General features: G+C 44.4%; 2 protein-coding genes across 6 annotated transcripts in view; both read left to right on the top strand.

Annotated features, from left to right (window-relative positions):
• ENDOU (endonuclease, poly(U) specific) overlaps window positions 1-10,047 on the top strand; it is a 72,330-nt gene extending 62,283 nt beyond the window's left edge. For all 4 annotated transcript variants that reach the window (XM_056562764.1, XM_056562763.1, XM_056562760.1 and 1 more), the window contains exons 9-11: window positions 3,081-3,187; window positions 8,087-8,229; window positions 9,531-10,047. In XM_056562764.1, the coding sequence (XP_056418739.1) occupies window positions 3,081-3,187; window positions 8,087-8,229; window positions 9,531-9,642 (362 nt within the window). In that variant the 3' untranslated portion in view covers window positions 9,643-10,047. The remainder of the gene's footprint in view (window positions 1-3,080; window positions 3,188-8,086; window positions 8,230-9,530) is intronic.
• NEUROD4 (neuronal differentiation 4) overlaps window positions 8,175-23,444 on the top strand; it is a 31,727-nt gene continuing 16,457 nt past the window's right edge. Inside the window, exon 1 of one of the 2 annotated variants that reach the window (XM_056562767.1) lies at window positions 8,175-8,229. The gene's annotated coding sequence lies outside the window, so the exon portion shown is untranslated. Of the gene's footprint in view, window positions 8,230-17,313; window positions 17,381-23,444 lie in introns of those variants that run through there. The other variant, XM_056562765.1, reaches the window with a different exon arrangement.

Here is a 23,444-nt window from a genome sequence, read left to right as displayed (position 1 = left end):
GTCTAAGGAATTTGGAGACCAGGTCAACACCTTGAACTCTTCGTCATGTTCCTCAAACTATTACTGAAACCATACACCGTTCACCAGGTTTCTTTCTTTGGACCACTTTAGGTAGGTATTAACAACTGCATACCGGGAACACCCTATATTTCATTTTAGAGATGATCTGACCCCTTTATCTAGACATCACAATTTGGCCCTTGTGAATGTTGCTCAGATCCTTCAAGAAATGACTGCTCACTTTCTGCATTACATATCCCACTCTGAGAACGTTGCCATTGTAGCAAGATAATGAATGTTATGGCTGATCGGTGTACGGGGTAATGATGACATTTAGAGACTTTTAGTTATGAAGTAACATGGATTGGAAATGGAAAGCAAAATCATTTTGATGTTCAAGAATGGACACGATGGCTCGAATTCATCAGTTTTGTCTATCCTTGATCTGCCTTTTTGTAAGGCTGTCTGTCTTCTTTTTTGAGCATAACTATTATTCTGCTGCACATCACTTAATAAATCTGTTTTATTCTCTGGTTAGATGCTGTGCACCAGTAATATGTCCAACATGCACCACAACTTTGTATAATTGTATGAACTGTTTAAACTATTTTCAATATGGTCTACCAACAATTTAGGAACAAAGTGAGTTTTCAATGGATGATAAATATGTCTTAAACTTAGACACTATGCCACCCCCCCCCCCCCCTTCAGACAGTTATTTCTTCCGAAAAAAGTATTCTAAGCATGTCTTACACATCTTGTGCCAGAATTTTGGTTCAAATACTGTTTTCTAAATCCTTTCTAATGTAAAGGATCTAATGATCTAATGGAACTTTAAAGTGCTTTTAGTTACTGTTCTCTATGACCGCTTTGTACAGAGATTATCTTCTGAAGAGGATTCCCACCCCATTAATCAGATAGTCTCTGTAGGTCCCTCACCTGGAACCCTCAGTGATCAACAGTTATCACAGGAACAGTGTATATTTACATGTAATAAGTTAATCACCTGTCTTATAGAGTGGAATTTGCTCTTACTTAGCGGTTCCCTGCTCTGGCTGAGAGCCTGATCCTGAGCTAGGACCCCACCATGAAGTCCAAATGCCCTAATAGGTGTTATGGTTCGGCTAGCTGGATGTGGATCCTCTGTGTCAGCGAGGGATTGGCGTGGACCATGTCGGTGGACCGGTTCTAGGTTGCTACTGGTTTTCACCAGAGCCCGTCGCAAAGCGGGATGGTCTTGCTGCGGCGGTAGCAACCAGGTCGTATCCACCGGCAACGGCTCAACCTCGCTGACTGCTGAGAAGGCGTAGGACAGAAGGACTAGACAGAGGCACGGTCAGACGTAGCAGAAGGTCGGGGAAGGCGGTAAGGTTCGTAGTCAATGGCGATAGCAGAAGATCTGGAACACAGGCTTTGGACAACACTAAATGCTTTCTCTGGCAGTCAGCGAGGTTGAGCCGTTGCCGGTGGATACGACCTGGTTGCTACCGCCGCAGCAAGACCATCCCGCTTTGCGGCAGGCTCTGGTGAAAACCAGTAGCAACCTAGAACCGGTCCACCGACACGGTCCACGCCAATCCCTCGCTGACACAGAGGATCCACATCCAGCTAGCCGAATCATAACAGTAGATCCGGCCAGGAAGTGCAGGGGGAAGTGAGGTTAAATAGACAGGGAGCAGGTGGAGGCTAATAGACTGATTGGGCCAGGCACCAATCATTGGTGCACTGGCCCTTTAAATCTCAGAGAGCTGGCGCGCGCGCGCAACATAGAGAGCGGAGCCGCGCGCGCCAGAACGTGACAGCCGGGGACCGGGAGGGGTAAGTGGCTTGGGATATGATTCGCGAGCGGGCGCGTCCCGCTAATCGAATCGCATCCCCATCGTGAATGTCAGTGCAGCACTCCCGGTCAGCGGGTCTGACCGGGGCGCTGCAGAGAGCAGAACGCCGCGTGCCCTCCCGGGAGAAGCAGGGACCTGGAGCGCTCGGCGTAACAATAGGACATGTGGACAGGGATTTTATTAATCAGAAAACTAATTTAACATTAAACATTTGTTTTTGTTTTTTGTTTTATGTATTTAAAACTTTTTTGTGTATGTATGTGTTTTTATTTATTTTTTATAAAAATAGGCAAAACCATGCATCCACTTGTCAATGTTCGATGTGTAGTAAAGACATTTTATATATAAGGCTCATCTGCAATATCAGATGGAGCCCATACACAAGAATGGTGCTATTTCTAGGATCCCTAATGATCTCAGACTCGCTTCATCAGTTATAGGGGTTGTTTGGCTCTTAGTATACATCAATATAGGTTCCAGCGGGTCCAGATAAAGTGCGCCAATCTTGCTGATCAGCACTTATTTAATGAGTTTTATAACAGCTCAGATACATGTAGGTGAAGGCACATGAGCAATCCATTTACCCAGATCACTTGTGCAACCCTTTAATTTTATCCTTGTCAGTCGTGCAGACACCATTTAAACAGGGTGACATGCGGCTGACTATAGCAATGTAATCGGCCAAAAAATAAACTTTTCTCCTTCATCGGCTAGTTGCTTATCTTTACAAGGTCAGTTATAAGGAACGACTTTTCGTAGGAATGCCCGTTCCTGATAAATTTGTAATTGGTTGATAATTGTCCCTTAATGGTATATTCACACGTACAGTATTCTGCGCAGATTTGATGCGCAGGATTTGAAGCTGTATTCAGTCATTTAGTTTACTTTAGAATCTGCAGCATGAAATCCTGCGCATCAAATCTGCACAGAATACTGTACGTGTGAATAGACCCTAAAGCTGTGTCCACACTTTCAGGTTTCTAATTGCAATTATTGAATACAAAGCCAGAAATGAATCTGAAAAGAAGATAAATATCAGTCTTTCCTTTCTAACTGTCCTCCATTCATGATCTGTTTCTGGCTTTGAACTCACTAACTGCTCATAAAAACCTGATAGTGTGAACACATCCTAAGTCTTTTACTGACAAAAGATTTTTTATTGAGATTTTGAAATAATATGCAAGGTTTTTTATTCAAATAAATCTCTTTTGGTTGTTTTACTGTTTTTGATCATGTTACCAGGTGAAGTAAAGAAAGGAATAGTGTCTGGTTTTCACAGCTGGATCCGCTTCTACCTCTTAGAAAAGAAAGAACTGCTGGATTATTACAGTCATAACTATGACGGGCCGGTATGTTTGATGACTACAACTAAAGCTCACATATGGTCTAGGAAAGAGTATACTAAAGTAATGTAGTGTTAGAAACACAAGACAAAAGACACAGATCATTCATCCAGGGAGGGCATGTAATGGGTATGTGGTCTGACACTGTAAACAACCCGCCAGTAAGATCTATTATTTTATCAAGAATCTGTCTTGTTTGCTTAGACAGCTCTGAAACATCTTACCCTTTGCGTCTAGTCCACATGTGCTAGTCTCCTGTTCATAGGTCACATGGAAAACCTGCAGCCTTTTCTACTATACATAATGACATTAAGTATGAGGAATTTGTAGCACTGCAAACAATTCCTGCATCCATAACAATGGCAGCCGAGCAAACAGGACAATTGAATTTAGTTGCAAACAGTGGAGACACAATTTAATTATGAACCGCCAGCGTCTTGCCTTGTTGACACTTCCGATATGGTTGTTTGGGAGGACAAATTAGGTTACGTTGACTATGTTCATTGTCAGAAGACACCATGCCTGGCCAGCTGCAGGGTGCTGAACTGGGGTCATCAAGGAACCCCCCACCCCCCTCCTCCTCCAACCCCTCCACACTCTCCCACCAGTCATTCATTCATTATATAATTAACCCATTTGATGGAAGAGGGATCAGGTTGGATTGAAAGTCTTCTAGTTTTTTACGGTAAAAGAAATTAGTTCTATGAAAATTGTGTGGTATTGGGTGTGAGATGCAGGGCAGATGGCATTAACGCCGTATATTCGTGATGCCAGGGCATGGTTTATCCTCAATACCACCTGAAGGTATACCGCTGGATCCTGGGCTAGGCACAGGGGCAATAATGAGTCCGACGCCAAGTTAAGGACAATGATAGCTTTACTGAGTGACAGATGGTACAGTCTATACAGTGTAGCCAGGCCCAAAGAGGTGACCAATGACTTCAGAGACCTTAACCCCTTAAGGACACATGACGTTCTCATACGTCTCCATTTCCGAGTCCTTAAGGACACATGACGTATGAGAACGTCATGTGTTTTACCGGCCCCCCGCAACCATCTGGAGCGGAGCCGGTGCCCGATGCCTGCTGAAATCGTTCAGCAGGCATCGGGGCATATGGCCCAGGGGGTCATTATGACCCCCCATGCCGGCGATGGCCGCAGATCGCTGGACAATTCAGTCCAGCGATCTGCGGCGGATTCCGGGTCAATCGGGTCTCCAGTGACCCGGTGACCCAGAATTACTGGCTGTTCGGGGCCGTCTCTGACTGCGGGTGTCACTCCCGCAACCCGCTCCGCCCCTCTTCCGGAGGACGTGAGCGGGTGCGGGACGTGCACCCCGGGTGCTGGGGACCCCGATCCCCGGCGCCCCTGTTGGGATCGGGGCCCCAGGAGCAGCGACGGCGGCGGCGACGACGAGGGACTGACCTGGTGCAGCGGGGAACGTTGGAGGTGAGTGACAGCCTCCTGCTGTTGCTTAGCAACAGCTTCCAGCATGCAAAAAGGGCATGCTGGGAGCTGTAGTTATGCAACAGCAGGAGGCAGACCACCACAACTCCCAGCATTCCCTTATGGGCATGCTGGGACTTGTAGTTTTGCAACAGCTGGAGGCACATTCTTTCTATGGAAAAGTGTACCTTCAGCTGTTGTGTAACTACAACTCCCAGCTTGCACAATCAGCTAAAGTGCATGCTGGGAGTTGTAGTGGTGCATCTGGTGGTTGCATAACTACAACTCCCAGCATGCCCGTTGGCTGCCGCACCTCAAACTTGCAGCCGGATACTTACTGTAATCCTCCGCCCATGTGAGTGTACCCTGTACATTCACATTGCGGGGGGGGGACATCCAGCTGTTGCAAAACTACAACTCCCAGCATGTACGGTCTATCAGTGCATGCTGGGAGTTGTAGTTTTGCAACAGCTGGAGGCACACTGGTTGTGAAACACCGAGTTTGGTAACAAACTCAGTGTTTTGCAACCATTGTGCCTTCAGCTGTTGCAAAAGCTACAACCCCCAGCATGTACGGACAGCGGAAGGGCATGCTGGGAGTTGTAGTTTTGCAACAGCTGAAGGCACACTGAGTTAAGTAGCAAACCAGTGTGTCTCCAGCTGTTGCATAACTACAATCTCCAGCATCCCCAGCCAAAGTAGTATGCCTCCAGCTGTTGCATAACTACAACACCCAGCATGCCCTTCTGCTGTCCGTACATGCTGGGGGTTGTAGCTTTTGAAACAGCTGAAGGCACAATGGTTGCAAAACACTGAGTTTGTTACCAAACTCGGTGTTTCACAACCAGTGTGCCTCCAGCTGTTGCAAAACTACAACTCCCAGCATGCACTGATAGACCGTACATGCTGGGAGTTGTAGTTTTGCAACAGCTGGATGTCCCCCCCCCCCCCAATGTGAATGTACAGGGTACACTCACATGGGCGGAGGATTACAGTAAGTATCCGGCTGCAAGTTTGAGGTGCGGCAAAATTTCTGCTGCAGCTCAAACTGCCAGCGAGAAACTACTGTGAACCCCCGCCCGTGTGACTGTACCCTAAAAACACTACACTAACACAAAATAGAAAGTAAAAAACACTACATATACTCATACCCCTATACAACCCCCCTCCCCAATAAAAATGAAAAACGTCTGGTACGCCACTGTTTCCAAAACGGAGCCTCCAGCTGTTGCAAAACAACTACTCCCAGTATTGCCAGATAGCCATTGACTGTCCAGGCATGCTGGGAGTTTTACAACAGCTGGAGGCACCCTGTTTGGGAATCACTGGCGTAGAATACCCCTATGTCCACCCCTATGCAAGTCCCTAATTTAGGCCTCAAATGCGCATGGCGCTCTCACTTTGGAGCCCTGTCGTATTTCAAGGCAACAGTTTAGGGTCACATATGGGGTATCGCCGTACTCGGGAGAAATTGCCTAACAAATTTTGGGGGGTATTTTCTGCTATTACCCTTTTAAAAAATTTAAAATTTTTGGGAAAACAAGCATTTTAGGTAAAAAAATTATATATTTTTTTACATATGCAAAAGTCGTGAAACACCTGTAGGGTATTAAGGTTCAAATTACCCCTTGTTACGTTCCCCGAAGGGTCTAGTTTCCAAAATGTTATGCCATGTGTTTTTTTTTTTGCTGTTCTGGCACCATAGGGGCTTCCTAAATGCGGCATGCCCCCAGAGCAAAATTCGCTTTCAAAAAGCCAAATGTGACTCCTTCTCTTCTGAGACCTGTAGTGCGCCAGCAGAGCACTTTTCACCCCCATATGGGGTGTTTTCTGAATCGGGAGAAATTGGGCTTCAAATTTTGGGGGGTATTTTCCGCTATTACCCTTTTTAAAAATGTAAACATTTTGTGAAAACAAGCATTTTAAGTAAAAAAATTTTTTTTTTTTTACATATGCAAAAGTCGTGAATCACCTGTAGGGTATTAAGGTTCACTTTACCCCTTGTTACGTTCCCTGAGGGGTCTAGTTTCCAAAATGGTATGCCATGTGTTTTTTTTTTGCTGTCCTGGCACCATAGGGGCTTCCTAAATGCGGCATGCCCCCCAAAAACCATTTGTCGCTCCTTCCCTTCTGAGCCCTCTACTGCGCCCGCCGAACAATTAACATAGACATATGAGGTATGTGCTTACTTGAAAGAAATTGGGTTTCAAATACAAGTAAAAATTTTCTCCTTTTTACCCCTTGCAAAAATTCAAAAATTGGGTCTACGAGAACATGCGAGTGTAAAAAATGAAGATTGTGAATTTTCTCCTTCACTTTGCTGCTATTCCTGTGAAACACCTAAAGGGTTAATACACTTACTGAATGTTTTTTTGAATACTTTAGGGGGTGTAGTTTTTATAATGGGGTCTTTTATGGGGTATTTCTAATATGAAGACCCTTCAAATCCACTTCAAAACTGAACTGGTCCCTGAAAAATAGTGAGTTTGAAAATTTTGTGAAAAATTTCAAAATTGCTGCTGAACTTTGAAGCCCTATGGTGTCTTCCAAAAGTAAAAACTCATAAATTTTATGATGAAAACATAAAGTAGACATATTTTTTATGTGAACCCAAAAAAAATATATTTTGAATATCCATTTTCCTTACAAGCAGAGAGCTTCAAAGTTAGAAAAATGCAAAATTTTCATTTTTTTCATAAAATTTTGGGATTTTTCACCAAGAAAGGATGCAAGTTACCATAAAATTTTACCACTAAGTTAAAGTAGAATATGTCACGAAAAAAGAATCTCGAAATCAGAATGATAACTAAAAGCATTCCAGAGTTATTAATGCTTAAAGTGACAGTGGTCAGAATTGCAAAAAACGCTCCGGTCCTTAAGGTATAAAATGGCCTGGTCCTCAAGGGGTTAAGAGGGCTTGCTGGGACTTGCAGTAGAATGAGGCAATTTAGTGCAGGCCACGCTGACTGACAACAGATGACTTGACTAACTTGTGACTGACAATGCTGTGACTGTGGTTTGCTTGTAGCTTGCGGCTGCAGACTTGACTTGATGCCTCCTATGACTCCAGACACACTTCTAGACTCGACTGCATTGGACCTCAGCTTAGCAGAAAGAGCAGAGCTCTAAGAGAGAGAAGAGACTCCTCCAAGGGCTTTTATAGGGGAGACTCTGGTGGGGTCCCATTGGTCACCCTTAGGTCACCTTGTCACTGATACCTCCTGGGTAACAATCACATGATAACTCAAATGACAACTGAAGATCACATGGGAACATTTCTTAAAGTTATAACACTTCTTTACACACTTTACAGCATAATAAAGGGCAAAACATATGTACATGAGGGGACGGGTGTAAGGGGGCCCAGGGAACACTGCAGGAAGGCTGCCGGAAACAACTCCCGTATTGGGCCACCACAATTGTCACAATGTAAAATGGAATTTTTTGTAATCTTGACAGTGGACAAGCTACCCTGATGTGTTGGGGAAACAGTTTCATTGGGACGGTTTCCATAAAGAAGTTGGCACCCAGTTGATTGGCTCCAGTCCTGAGTTTGATTTTGCCCTTTACACCCTGTGCTTCATCAGTCGTCCTGGTAAAAAGTAAGTCATGTGTTACATGTTCTAAATTCCAGCAATAAGACCTCAAGCACATGGCAACTCTTCAAATGGTGACACACTCATTCAGATACTGTATTACCAAGCTATTCTCCCCTAGAACCTTTGCTGCAAGAAAAAGTCTACAGAGGCTTATTGAGTTAATTGGTATGAGTAAGGCCAGCACCTGGCCGAAACGCGTTACATCCAGTGTGCATGAGACCTTAGGCTGTATGTGGTTTTAGATCTGTTCTATTATTTGTAGTGTGGTGTAGATGTGACATTTTGATGCAGTTTTTCTCTACTGACCTTATAGGCAAATAAACAAAATTAATATAAAAGCACCTGAACTGCAGTAACGTGTCCGTTTCCATATAACCATTTTGTGGTACTGTTTATTTAAATACAGTGCAAAACCACTCCCAAAAAAGAATTTATGTCAAACCAGATTTTGCTATAGTTTTCTGTTAATGAGAGCTGAGACACATGGCGTGTTATTAGGAATGCTGTCTAAACCCTGAGTCATTGAGGTGATCCCTAGCGACATCTTCCTGCCCCAACAGCCTTGATTGATCGACATCTCCCTGATTGGGTATAGGCATAGATCTATGAGAGGCTGGTGGATCTGCTGGTTTAGGCAGCATGAAAGTGATGACAGGTTCCCTTTAAAGGGGTACTCCGCCCCTAGACATTTTATCCCCTATCCGGCGCTTAGAGTGTCGGGTGCTGCTCTGGAGGCTCGTGACATCATGGTCACGCCCCACTTATGGTGTCACGGCCATGCCCCCTCAATGCAAGTCTATGGGAGGGGGCGTGATGGCCATCATGCCCCCTCCCATAAACTTGCATTGAGGGGGCATGGCCGTGACATCATGAGCAGGGCGTTACCGTGTAGTCATGAGCCTCCGCCCCGCATCGCCAGTCATCTGGCATGGGGCGAAGTTCTCTCTGTGCACCTGATGTCTGGGGTGCCGCAGCTTAGATCACGGGGGGGTCACCAGCAGCGGAACCCCCGCGATCAAACATCTTATCCCCTATCCTTTGGATAGGGAATAAGATGTCTAGGGGTGGAGTATCTCTTTAAGGTGCCCACATGTAATCTAACAAATAATGTTATGCTTTATGCACAGAGCTATGTGTAAACATTTATGTACCACAGAACAGTTCTGTATATATTAAATATTTATTACACTCTATGTATGTGTGCATGAGGTCTTAAAGTTGAAATATTATAATATAATATATAACACAATATACCATTACGCATAAAAAATGAAACTGCTAACCTATCTTCATCTCACCTGCAGATGCACTGTCAGCATGGGAGGGCATGAAATATCAATACAAACTTATGAATGGACAAAGACCTCCTATGGCAAGAACAAGAAGCACATTGCTACATGCTATCCTACATTTTAGGACAATCTTACAGATTCTCCAATCTTATGATCAAGATTTTACAAATGGTATTCTCATGGTTAACAATCTTTTTTATTACACAACAATGTAGAAAAACATCTACATACCTTGAGGAACACTCTTTGTAAAACCTGTACATTGATTTACCCCTAGTGGAGAACCATAGGATGGAATGCATGGCTCAGGGATAGGGCAAAAAGAGAAGAACTGTACCAGACCCTCAGCACTAGGCCTAAGTCATTGGAACAGTTTTATCAGACCTGTTTCTTTAAGATAAAAGTTGGAAAGATTAGAAAATAGAATAATAGTTTTTTGAAGTTATAAATTGTTAGGTGTATGGTAAATTTTAAAGTCTTTGTAAGGAATTTTATAAAGCAGATGCATGAAATAAATCTGTTTTTATAATGGAGGATCTAATTGGGGAGGGAGGGGGATTTAGGGTTAAGCCTTAGCCTGCAGAGCTTATACACATGTACATATGTATTTCAGCGGGGAAGCTCAGAAAACATAAAACCTTAACATTCTATGGAGCCATATTAAGACATAGAAACATAGAATGTGTCGGCAGATAAGAACCATTTGGCCCATCTAGTCTGCCCAATAATCTGAATCCTATCAATAGTCCATGGCCCTATCTTATATGAAGGATAGCCTTATGCTTATCCCATGCATGTTTACACTCCTTCACTGTATTTGCAGCAAGCACTTCTGCAGGAAGGCTATTCCATGCATCCACTACTCTCTCAGTAAAGTAATACTTCCTGATGTAACTTTTAAATCTTTGTCCCTCTAATTTAAAACTATGTCCTCTTGTGGTAGTTTTTCTTTGAAATATACTCTCCTCCTTATCCTGTAATCCATGTACTAGTTTAGTAGCTCTTCTCTGAACTCTCTCTAGAGTATCTCACCAGTGTTCTGTACAGCGGCATGAGCACTTCCCTATGACAACCGTAGATATATATATATGAAGCCCTATGTATACCCTTGTATGCTTCTGATGCATACCAAAGTTTACCAAGTTTCCATACTCCATTAAATGGCATTTTATTAAAATGTTCCTTCTAGGGGAGAGAATCTCCATAATACCATGCTCCAAGGAATATTTTCTGGTAGTACATCCCTGTGTAAATAACATTGTGAGTAGAGTTGAGCGAACTTACAGTAAATTTGATTTATCACAAACTTCTCGGCTTGGCAGTTGATGACTTATCCTGTATAAATTAGTTCAGCTTTCAGGTGCTTCCGTGGGCTGGAAAAGGTGGATACAGTCCTAGGAGACTCTTTCCTAGGACTGTATCCACCTTTTCCAGCCCATCGGAGCACCTGAAAGCTGAACAAATTTATGCAGGATAAGTCATCAACTGCCGAGCCGAGAAGTTTGTGACGAATCGAATTTACTGTAGGTTCGCTCATCTCTAATTGTGAGAATACTCAAGAAGGACATTAAAGGAGATATCCAGTGGTGAAAAACGTGTCCCCTATCCTAAGGATAGGGGATGAGTTTCAGATCGCGGGGGGTCCGACCGCTGGGGCCCCCCACGATCTCCTGTACGGGGCCCTGACAGCCCACAGCAAGGGGGCGTGTTGACCACTGCACGAAGCGGCGGCTGACATGCCCCCTCAATACTACTATATGGCAGAGCCGGAGCGCTGCCTTCTGCATTCTATGGCAGAGCCGGAGCGTTGCCTTCTGCATTCTATGGCAGAGCCGGAGCGTTGCCTTCTGCATTCTATGGCAGAGCCGGAGCGTTGCCTTCTGCATTCTATGGCAGAGCCGGAGCGTTGCCTTCTGCATTCTATGGCAGAGCCGGAGCGTTGCTTTTGCATTCTATGGCTCTGCCATAGAATTGTATTGAGGGGATGTGTAGGCCACAGCTTTGTGCGGTGGTCAACACGCGCTATCTGCCTAGCGAGCCGAGGCGCCGTACAGGAGATCGCGGGGGGGGGGGGGGGCACCAGCGTTCGGACCCTCCACGATCTGAAACCTATCCCCTATCCTTAGGATAGGGGGGTAGGTTTTTCACCACTGGACTACTCCTTTAAAGACTACTCATATTTATTAAAAAAATGAAAAACTATAGTCAGCTCAGGGTATAACTTAACAAAATAGAACATGCTCTGGTTACGTCCCCTGACGGTGCACTTTCCCACCTCTTCTGCTGACATTCTCCTGCAATGTCTCCTGAATGTCATCAGCAAAGAAATCATCAGAAGGAGTAACCAAAGGGATTAGGGCGGCATGGAGCGCCTGCACTGGACTCATAAGTATGCTTTATTTTGTTATTTCACACCCCTAGCTGGCTATAATTTTCTTATTCAAGTAAATCATAGAACCCCTTTAAATCATAGAACCCCTTTAAGGGGTACTTCACTGAAAACATCCTATCCCCTATCCCCCCCCCCCCCCCCCCCCGATCTCCGGGCCAGCAGTGGCGGCATCCGGAGCACAGAAGCTTGAAGTTTTCGCATTCCTGGTGTCACACCAGGCCCCCTGCATTCATGTCTATGGGAGGGGGTGTGACGGCTAGTACGTAGCAGTCACACCTCCTTCCATAAACATGAATGGAGGGGGCGTGGTGGCCGCGTTCGCCAGTCATCGGGCACGCAGCAGAGATCGTGGGGTTCCCCAGTGGCAGGACCCCCGTGATTAGACATCTTATTCCCATTCTTTGGATAGGGGATAAAATATTTTCAGCTGAGTAACACAAAGTATTTAGCTGGTTCTATGATAGTAAAAATCTGCTGCCATCTGCAGTAATGGATTGTTTAAAAGAAATCAATGTTTATCTTTGGAATATACTTTTGTATATATTATGGATATGGTTCTTTGTAGGAGGGTTATTCTACTTGCATAAAGGAAGGAGAACGTTAGAAACTGTTTTTTTATTGTAATTTGTTTAAACATAAAATAAATATAAGATTAAATACAAAAGAAACCACACTTTTATGAGCATTAATAAAAATATTAAACACAGTTTCTGCCTTTTTGTGTAAATTTGCTCCTGCACCATTTGAATAGTGCTTATGGATCACACCTAAAAGCATTCATGCACGCTAAAAAGTGTTACATGTGTAAGATGTTAACGTGATTCACAAAGGAAAAGTTCCAACATGGTAATCCACAGCTTCACTTATTTATTGATTTAAATTGGAAGCATACATGTCACTCAAAGACAGTATCTGACGTGTTTTGGCCCCATTTCAGGCCTTGATCTATAAGTAAAGATCATGAAGAATGAGGTGTGGCTTATCCTGTTCTGTGAATGCCTGATGAAGCCGTGCATATGCGGCAAAACGCGTTGCATTACGGAGGAATTAAAAAAGTTTTACTGCTTCTGATGTGGTTCCAGTCAACTACGCTCCAGTCCTACTATTCCTTGGGAAGTCTTTCTTGTTTTTGCACATTACCTGTGCAGGACAGCTGCAAACTAGATTATATTTGGCTCTGCATGCGATTAACTTAGTTGTGTATGTGGTTACACAACCAATTGTGGTGAGTGGCATCCACCATTTTCCGCACCACATTCCCTGTGTTACACTCTGTTTCCTTTTTTAGATTAAATGTTAGAAGTTAGAAGAGCTCTGTCGCTTAGTTCTGATGCTCACCCACCCATTGTAGGAGCCTTCAGTGTTGCACAAGGGTCATGAACACTGTTAAGCCTGTGAATATATATATATATATATATATATATATATATATTCACAGGCTTAACAGTGTTCATGACCCTTGTGCAACACTGAAGGCTCCTACAAAATAAGTGATTTAATATCTCATATCAGCATTACAACGTTTCAGCTCCTCCTGGAGCCTTTTTCAAGCATGATTGAAAAAGGCTCCAGGAGGAACTGAAACGTTGTAATGCTGACATGAGATATTAAATCACTTATTTTGTTGGAGTGCTGCGCCTGTATCTGGTTCTGGTTCTTATCTTGGATGGACTCTGATCAAGTCCTTTGGGACGCTGGCACCAATTTTTTGGTTGGACTGGATAAGTAGTGCTGCTTTATTTTGGGATTATATACATATATATATATATATATATATATATATATATATATATATATATACACAATCTCAAACTGTGATGCATTTGTGTGTTCTATTCCCCTTTTATTACAGTCAGCTGTATTGCTCTTTAGCAGTTTGTGTTATAGTAACTCATCTGTAGCTAGATTCACCTTACATAAAGAGCAAAGAATAAGTTTAACTTTAATAAAGTGGCCAAAATAACAGTGCTATACTGTGCTGCCATCACCACATGCTTAAAAAAAGCTAATGTACTGTTAAGTTATTTTAAAGACACTGAGGATTCATGTAATGGGGCAGCACAAGCAGCAGTCAATGAATTGAGAGTTTTGTCTCAAGGTTGTGGCAATGTTAGGTCATAATAAATAGAACACATAATTGTAATACTCTATTATGACCACTAGAGATCGCTACTTACACAAGAGTCCTATCGGAAATTGCAAATCTAAGTTCTAAGCACTGTGTAATATGTACATTGATACGATGGACATATAATGGCTACTTTTTGCAATATCTAGGAACAGACGTTTTTGTTCCCACTAATGAAATGGTCTCTGATCTTCATTACCAAATATATCGGCAACCCATAACATTTGTGGAGGATGTTTTTCTGGGGTGTAGGAGATAGAGAGTGTTATGATATGGCAATTGCTTAATGATGCAATTTAGTAAAATCTTCCACACAGACAACAGACAGACAACACTCGGCCCCAAGACCAAAAAAAGCAAGGGCCCCCTGTGAGGCTCCACCGCTGCGCTGGTCACACTTCTGCACCACCCCTATTCCACCATATATATATATATATATATATATATATATATATATATATATATATATATATATATTTAAATATTTAAGAAACACTATAACGTAGGTAACATTTTTCCATGACCAATAATACCGGTATATAAGAAGTAAATATATACCACCACACAATAACTAGATAATACCAACATAATGTACTGAATAAAACCAATATACAAGTGTTTACATACAGTGCCATACAGCGCGAGATACCAGCTGTACAGAGATCTGTATACCATATAAGTGATTATATACAGGACCATATAGCGGTATATACCAGCTGTACACAGGATCTGTATAGTATATAAGTGATTACACTTACATCTAGTTACTCAAAATTACCTCTATTCTGATCAGTGGCGTCCTCTTTCCTTTCTTCTCTGTCCGGATCAGACCACCATGTGGATCTCTTACCATCTTCAGGACAAACATATTAGACTCTGCCTTTTTCCATTGCCCTCCCCTCCTCTACAAAATCTTCCCATCTATAGGCCCACAAACTGTAATAATGCCCTCCTTGGTGTCCTGCACAGTAAAAGGGCAAGTAGGTAGGTAGCCAGGTAACTAGGGAGATTGATCAGGAAGCCAGCTATGTAGGTAAGTGATTAGCCAGGTAGGAAGGTTGGTAGTCAGGCATGTAGGTAGGTGGCTAGATAGGTAGTTAGGCAGCCACGTAAGAAGGCCAGGTATGAACGTAGTTAAATAAATGTTGAGCGGCATAGGCTATATGCGAATTTGCGATATTTTGCAAATATATGGACCAATATTCGTCATATATTCGCTAAATTCGCATATTCGTAATATTCGCGTTTTTTTTCTGCATATGTGAACATTTGCATATGCGAAAATTAGCACATGCACAAATTAGCATATACAAAAATTAGCATAAGCTAAAATTCGCATATACGAAAATTTGCATATGGGAAAATTAGCATAAGCGAGAATTCACATATGTGAAAATTCGCACGCCAGTCTCACACAGTAGTAGTAGAGCCTTCTTTACACCACACAAGCTGGAAGCAGAGAGGGGTGATCACTGTGATGTGTACTGTGATAAAAAAAACGAATATTTGTAATTGCGAATATTCGCGAGCAACACTAGTAGTCATTACCCCTGTAGGTAAATCCCCCAGATAGCTGTCCCCTATTTTAAAACCTTCTATGTAGTAGGGAACAGCTCACACGGTGGGGGTCGGCAATGACAATATTCCAAAAGGATTTTTTTAAAGTAATTTTCAGCACACAGCACAGTGCAAACAATACAACAAAACCTAAGCCTGTCCGGCTCTAACTAAACATCAGGATACCTCACTATTCTACTGTGGGCCTAACGTCTGGCACCAAGCAAACTCACAAAAGTGTCCATACAGGTTCAGACCTGGTAGGTTTTAGCTGCAGTCCTGTTTGTGGCTGTTTTCTCCTCTGTCTCTCCAGCAAATCAGCAGCCACCCAACCTCACCTGAGAACACCTTGAAATAGGGAAACCCATAGTGGACTGGAGCACTACAACATCCAACCTGTCCTCCAGTCCAGGAAATCCAGCCCATGAAACTTAACAAGAGAGCCGTAGCAGACTATGCTCTGCTAAAGCAGCATATATCCTTCTGGATTTCCTTTATCGTGTCTGGCTGATAAAACCAGGTGAAATATACACCCCATTCACCACTTTCCCGTACACTTTACCACAGTAGGTAGTAGTTGGCTCCCCTATCAGTTTAGTAGTTTGTCCCCGTGTTAGCTAGGCAGGAATATAGTAGATATATTCCCCCACATTAGGTATAAGCATGAGAGTGCCCCCACAGGTATGGGCAGCAGAGTTCCCCCACATTGGGTATAGATAGCAGAGTCCCCCCACATTAGGTATAGGCAGCAGAGTTCCCCCAAATTAGGTATAGGCAGTAGTTCCCCTACATTAGGTGTAGGCAGAAGTACCCCACATTATGTATAGGCACCAGTTTCCCCGTATAAGGTATAGGCAGCAGTTCCCCTACATTAGGTATAGGCAGCAGAGATACCCCACATTAGGTAGGCAGCAGACATTAGGTAGGCATCCATGTGCCCTCCCTACCCCCTAATCCCCCTACCCCCCTGGATCAACCGCTGCCTCTACTACCAGCACCAACACCCCCCCCCCCTCTTTCCCTCCACAGGATGAAAAAAAAATTCTCACTTGATTATGTCCCACGCAGCGATCTCCTCTGGGGCACAGCAGGGGACCATGTCTTCCATCCTCCACAGTGCAGGCACCGATGAGTGACATTACCGTAGGTCATGTCTCCGCTTAGCGTAAGTTACAAATGCGTTTCACACAGAGAAGAGGCTTTCGGATTTGGGACGAGTGTCCTGGATCCCCAGAAGCTGCAGCGGCAGCGTGGCCTTTATCAGGACGGGCCCACGGACCACATCTGAACGGACCGGCCGGTCAGTCCGCCCCTGCCTATTAAACATTTCCTGCATAGAATTTTCATTCTTCACATATTTCTATTTCACCAAACTGTTACAAAGCCATCTCTGGGGTGATGGAACTTCTTAAAGATGCATCCAGGACGTCCCCCCAAAAAAACAAGACAATCATTAAAAGAACTGAAAGATCCAGTATTCTTAGACAGGTTAGCTTCCATGATTTCACTTTCAGAAGGAGATCTAAAACAAAGTAGAAGATCTGAAACTAATTTTGCCTTCAAAGTTACCCCAAGCTTTGTTACTTATTTACAATCTGCTGTTTGCTGCCTCTTGTTAGCGGAATTCCATTACTATCACAGAAAGACCAAGATGGAACACATGGAGTGAGGACAGGGCTTAGTAAGTGGTAAGTGGAGAAAGCCTGAGTGCCCACATGCTGTTCCTGTGTGCCTCCTCTGGAAAACCCATGCTGTGCTGAAGGGGATCCAAACTGTGCTATAAAGGTAAATCAAGGCTTTCCACTTATCTCTTAACACCCTTAAATCGGTACTCAAAATGTGGAAAACACATTTTTTTTAAATCAACTGGTGCCAGAAAGTTACAACAGATTTGTAAATAACTTCTATTTAAAAATCCTAATCCTTCTAGTACTTATCAGCTGCCGTATACTATAGAGGAAGTTGAGTTGTTCTTTTCTGTCTGACCACAGTGCTCTCTGCTGACACCTCTGTCCATGTCAGGAACTCACCAGAGTACAAGAAAATCCCTATCAAACCTCTCCTGCTCTGGACAGTTCCTGACATAGACAGAGGTGTCAGCAGAGAGCACTGTGGTCGGAATGAAAAGAACTTGAGATAGAAATACAACTTCCTGTGGAGCATACAGCAGCTGATAAGTACTGGAAGGGTTAAGATTTTTAAATAGAAGTAATTTACATATCTGTATAACTTTCTGGCACCAGTTTTTTTTTTTTTTTTTTTAAAGTTCTTAATGATCTTAATAAGAGGGCCTATAGACAGGGCTATCTACCACAACTACCCAAAACAATAATAGCATACTCTTGCAGGTGTTAGGCTGGGTCCACACTACGTTTTGTCCCATACGGGAGCGCACACGGCAGGAGGGAGCTAAAACCTCGCGCTCCCGTATGTGACCGTATGCGCTCCCGTATGTCATTCACTTCAATGAGCCGACCGGAGTGAAACGTTCGGTCCGGTCGGCTCATTTTTGAGCCGTATGCGCTTTTACAACCGGACCTAAAACCGTGGTTGACCACGGTTTTAGGTCCGGTAGTAAAAGCGCATACGGCGCAAAAATGAGCCGACCGGACCGAACGTTTCACTCCGGTCGGCTCATTGAAGTGAATGACATACGGGAGCGCATACGGTCACATACGGGAGCGCGAGGTTTTAGCTCCCTCCTGCCGTATGCGCTCCCGTATGGGACAAAACGTAGTGTGGACCCAGCCTAACTCATGACTTATTGATTCAGTGGTTCATATAGTTCTTTTATTTCATGACCTGTTTTTCATACTTTACAAAGTAGAATCCTTCAAAAGACAAAGAACATGATATGCAGAGATGAGATCTTCACATAGATCAGAACCCTGCCCAACCCAGGACATCCCAACCCCAGACCTGACAATGTATACGCAGGGGACAGTACCCCCTTAAAGGGGTACTCCGCCCCTGGCATCTTATCCCCTATCTAAAGGATAGGGGATAAGATGTTAGATCGCCGCGGTCCCTACTGCGGCACCCCGCCATCATTACTGCACAGAGCAAGTTCGCTCTGTGTGTAATGACGGGCGATACAGGGGCCGGAGCAGCGTGACGTCATGGCTCCGCCCCTCATGACATCACGGCCCGTCCCCTTAATGCAAGTCTATGGCAGGGGGCGGGACGACTGCCACGCCCCCTCCCATAGACTTGTATTGACGGGGGCCGGACGTGACATCACGAGGGGTGGAGCTGTGATGTAACGATGCTTCGGCCCCTGTATTGCCCGTCATTACATGCAGCGCGATCTCGCTCCGCGCAGTAATGATAGCGGGGTGCTGCAGCAGCGATCCCCGGGGTCCCCAGCAGCGGGACCCAGGCGATCTGACATCTTATCCACTATCCTTTGGATAGGGGATAAGATGTCTAGGGGCGGAGTACCCCTTTAATCGTGTGTGACATTTGAAAGCAGAGTGAGGTTTAAAGGGGTACTCCGGTGCTAAGACATCTCATCCCCTATCCAAAGGATAGGAGACAAGATGCCTGATCGCGGGGGTCCCGCCGCTCGCTACGTGCAAGATCACGGGGGTCCCCAGAGTCAGGACCCCCGCGATCAGGCATCTTATCCACTATCCTTTGGATAGGGGATAAGATGTCTTAGCGCCGGAGTACCCCTTTAAAATGGTACGATTTTAATAAACATTTTATACCATACTATACTGGATTGCTCTTGCTGGCAGCGCCCTGTAATCCTCCTGGAGGTTGTGTTGTAAGGAGTCTATTGTGCACGCTTGGTTCATGTGGAGGAAGAAGCAGCCGCCCGGTATTTTCACAACCCATTCAGGTGAGTTGGTCCTTGGCTCACCTGTTATTAGCTTTCTTGCCCAGAAGCTTTTCACACAAGGGAGCACTTTTTTGCTTTTCTTTCTTCATACAAAGAATATCTTATAGTTTACAAGAAAGACATGAAACTGCATATTCTGTTTAGTCCCATTGGTACAACAGTGTCTAAAGCTGTTATCCAATAGCATTCTTTCTGTAAAAGACATTTGTTGAGATTCTCATTAGCTTCCATAAATAATTCCTTTGGGATTAACCATTTAAGTTCACTATCTGCATATTCTTTCTCTCTAAAGTGTCTAGCAATGGTGATTTCACCAAAGAGAGACTCTTGTCCCTGTACAGACGGTAACAATTTTCTGATCTGACTTATGCTTTGTAAGTCTAGTTCTTATGCTTCTTGCTGTCTCACCTACATAAGCCTGGTCAGTGGTCACATGGGCACTTTAACATGTACAAAATGTTTTTGCTAGAGCAAGTATGAATTTGTCTCTTTGTATCTATCAGAGAGCAGAGCACCACCTTGGCTATCTCATTCATGAGTGATATTATTGATCTGACTGGACTTAAATCTGTTCGTCTAAATCTACATGTAGAGCATCCCACTGTTTATGTCATCTTTTTGGAGAAATTATAATAATACTTTTTTTTAGAAGCGATTGTTGCCACCAAAGTCACCTCTTTCCTTTACAGTCAATTATTGAGGGTTGAACAAATTGTGAGCGATGCAACGACTGACAAAAGGTTCAGGGGTTTAAATGTATCACCCCTGTGCCACTTTGCCCAAGCTTGCCAAGTGGGTGGAGCTTTCTATAAATTAGTTGTGGCATTACGCTAAGGAGTGTGGCCTCCCACATGTGCCAAATTTACTTCAATTTACACCTACAAACAGGTGTAAATTGTAGCAGAAACCAACACCAGCTCGGAGCTCATGTACATTTCAGTGAGACCCCAAGGGAAGCCTTAGATTCATAGCGATTTAGGTAGAGGTACTACTGTATGTGACTGAGGTATACATTACTTATGTGTACATGACTATGTGTACATTTATTGTGTACACAACTATGTGTACTTTAGTGTACTATGCATACTATTTTATACATGTACAAGATGCTGGTAAAGGGGTGACATGTGCTCCTCCCAACCGTATCAGGACAAACCCCTGTAAGGAGATAACCAGGCATCAGAAACAACTGTACACATTGAGTTTTAGTGTACAATAACTTTATAAATTTAATTTGACATTGATAACACAATATAGGACCAACACATTAGGACCACAACAACTCAGTGTACGTCCATAACCATTTTTACTGAACCAAAATATATTACTTTAGATATTAACACAAGAGTTCATGTACTGCTCAATAGTCCATGTACATAAGGAGTCCATGGTTCAGTCAACTCAGGGTCCCCATCCTGAGAAGACTGGTATGCAGCTTAATAGAATCTCCTACCTCAAGGAATCTCTCAGCTGAAGCCGGGCACATGACTTACTAGGGTTGGTTGCAAACACAACAACTATTCTTGACAAAGTCTTGTAAGGCACAACTCTTGAACCGTTGCGGAACCTGAAACAACAAAGGGTGCTACTGCACCACAGTCAGTCTTGCGACCAAGTCTGGTATTTTACTATACACAGGTTAAACAACCTTCTTTCTTTCCCTCTCGCGAGACTGGGCCCCTTGCATGGGGTCAACATGGGTATCCCAGGATACATGGGACAGGCTGGAATTGGTGATGGTGGGGCTGACAGTAACCATCACCTGCACTGCAGTGGCTTGTGCCACATAGGGATTACTAGTTGGTGCCTGCTTTCTAGGCCAAACCTCCACCACTGAGTAGGCCCAGGCACTTTTGTGGGTACCCGCTGGTTAGACCAAACCTCCTTTACAGCTGGAGTAGGCCTGGGTACATGAGTTGGTGCCCGGTGGTAAGGCCAAACCTCCTCGCTCAAATGAGTAGGCCTGGGCACATCTGTACTGGAACGTTGACTTGAGTGACTTTGGTACTTGAGATCTATCGCTGGGGAATCAGGATACTCCTCCTGGATGACTGCTCCTTTAACACTTGGTGGGAGGAGACCAAAGGGATCTGCATCCCAATCTTCAGAGAGGAAATAGGTAAACGGGATTTGAGTAGGGTGTTCACGTCTGGTGACAGCAGCTGCCCATTCCCCTTGCAAGCTTTTTACTGGAGTGTAATCAACAATCTCCCCGCTCCTTAGAGAATGCTTTTTCTGGAGGGAGATAGTCTCTCTGTACAGCTCTCCTATTGACTAGGAGAATGCTTCCATGGTGACAGTCCATGATGGGGCCGAATCCCCGGACACGGTCAAATTTAACTACTGTAGCACATCGGCGCTCGAGGCAATCAGAGGATGTACAGGGCCTCTTATTGTTTTGTGTCCCATTGCAATAGTTGCCTTTCCTCAAAGGGCAACGGCTTTGGCCCATACCTCTGTAAATTTTGGGCCTGCAGTTCTTCCATGATGGCGGCAATCTCTATGTTTCTCTTAGCCCTTTCGGATTGGGCCGGGGGAACTGGGGGTAAGGGCTTCCCGGGCAAGGGAAGTAGGTGCTCCCGCATATACTTGATGAGACTCGACTCGGCGGTGACTGTGGACGTGCTAAGGGCTGTGGTGACTGAGGGCATACTGTGGGCTCTGGGGCCTGGGGTACTGGCTCAGGGCTGGAAGAATAGGGAGTAGTAAAATCGGCCACAGCCAGGGTACTTACATCAGACTCCTCCGTCGGGATGATGCAGACGCTCCAATAACTTGTGGAACATCTTCGCCGCCGCGGCAATCATCCGATCCTCTTGCTCCATCTTGGGACTCCCGGTGCACTTGGATCGCGCTGCTCACTGCCAGCACTTCCTGTAGACTGAAGAGGTCGGGTTCCGCTTCACCTTTTATATCGGTCTCTGACAAGATGTCCGCCAGCCGGAAGGACATCATCAGCGGGGCCTGGGACAGGAAGTGACTCAGCAGTGCATCCTCTTCATCTGCCCCCCTGGCAACAAGGGTCAGACCTTTCAAGTTCCATTTTGGGCTGGAAACCACGACATTGTCTCCACGCCCGGGGGGCGGGATGCTGGCTTCGGCAGGAACCTTTGCCACGCTTTTCCAGCACATCTTTAACCCTTGCAGGTACAACAGACATTTTGGTGCGCAACATGACTTCTGTTCTAATCTTGCACATTGTAAATCCAACTTTTGCAGATTTCTTCACCACCGACAATACTGTAATTTTCACCTCGCCCACTACTTCTTCAGCGCCAGTGCAGAAACACATTTCAATGACACAGTCCTGTACACTTTGCTGATGCACACTTTTTCGCAACAGCATGCGATTTGGACTTAGACACAGTTCAAACTTGGGGGAAAGGACTTGCGGCAACTTGCACATGGCACACACCTGTATACTGTTAATGGGCGGCCTGACTTGATTTGACTGGGTGGCTGAGTGGTTAAGGCACACACCCGTATTCTGTTAGTGACACCAAGATTGTGGTGACCCATGGGTGTATGGAGGGACCACGGGTATAGTGGTGAGAGTGGTCAAATCAGATGGTATTAACCCCGGGGGCAAGATGTTGTTAACCCCTAGTGTTTGTGACACCAGTGTGGTTTTAGGGTTCCGGAACCAGTTATGGTCAAACAGAGGCTTTACTGAGTATAAGACAGATCGAATTATCTTCACAGCTAAGGCCAGATTTCCCAGAGAGGTGGCCAGGACCCAGAGGACCTCGCAGCTTGCTGGACCAATATACTTGTAATTAACTTAATTCGAGATTGGACTTGACTTGATTATATGCAGGACTTGGCTAGTTTCAGTGACAGCAGTCATAGACTTAAGACTTACTGGAATGACTGTAGCTTTTGGGGTCTTTCAGATGCTGATCACTTGCACTGAGATCTCTGGTGGTTGCTATGCTCAGTAGAAAGAGAGTGAATTATAATGGCTTCCCCTTTATATAACAGTGGGGGGCTGGACTAAAGCCCTCT

Source organism: Hyla sarda, chromosome 2 (genome assembly GCF_029499605.1).
Source record: "Hyla sarda isolate aHylSar1 chromosome 2, aHylSar1.hap1, whole genome shotgun sequence".
Taxonomy (NCBI): domain Eukaryota; kingdom Metazoa; phylum Chordata; class Amphibia; order Anura; family Hylidae; genus Hyla; species Hyla sarda.
This window is presented reverse-complemented; position numbering and strand designations above follow the sequence as displayed.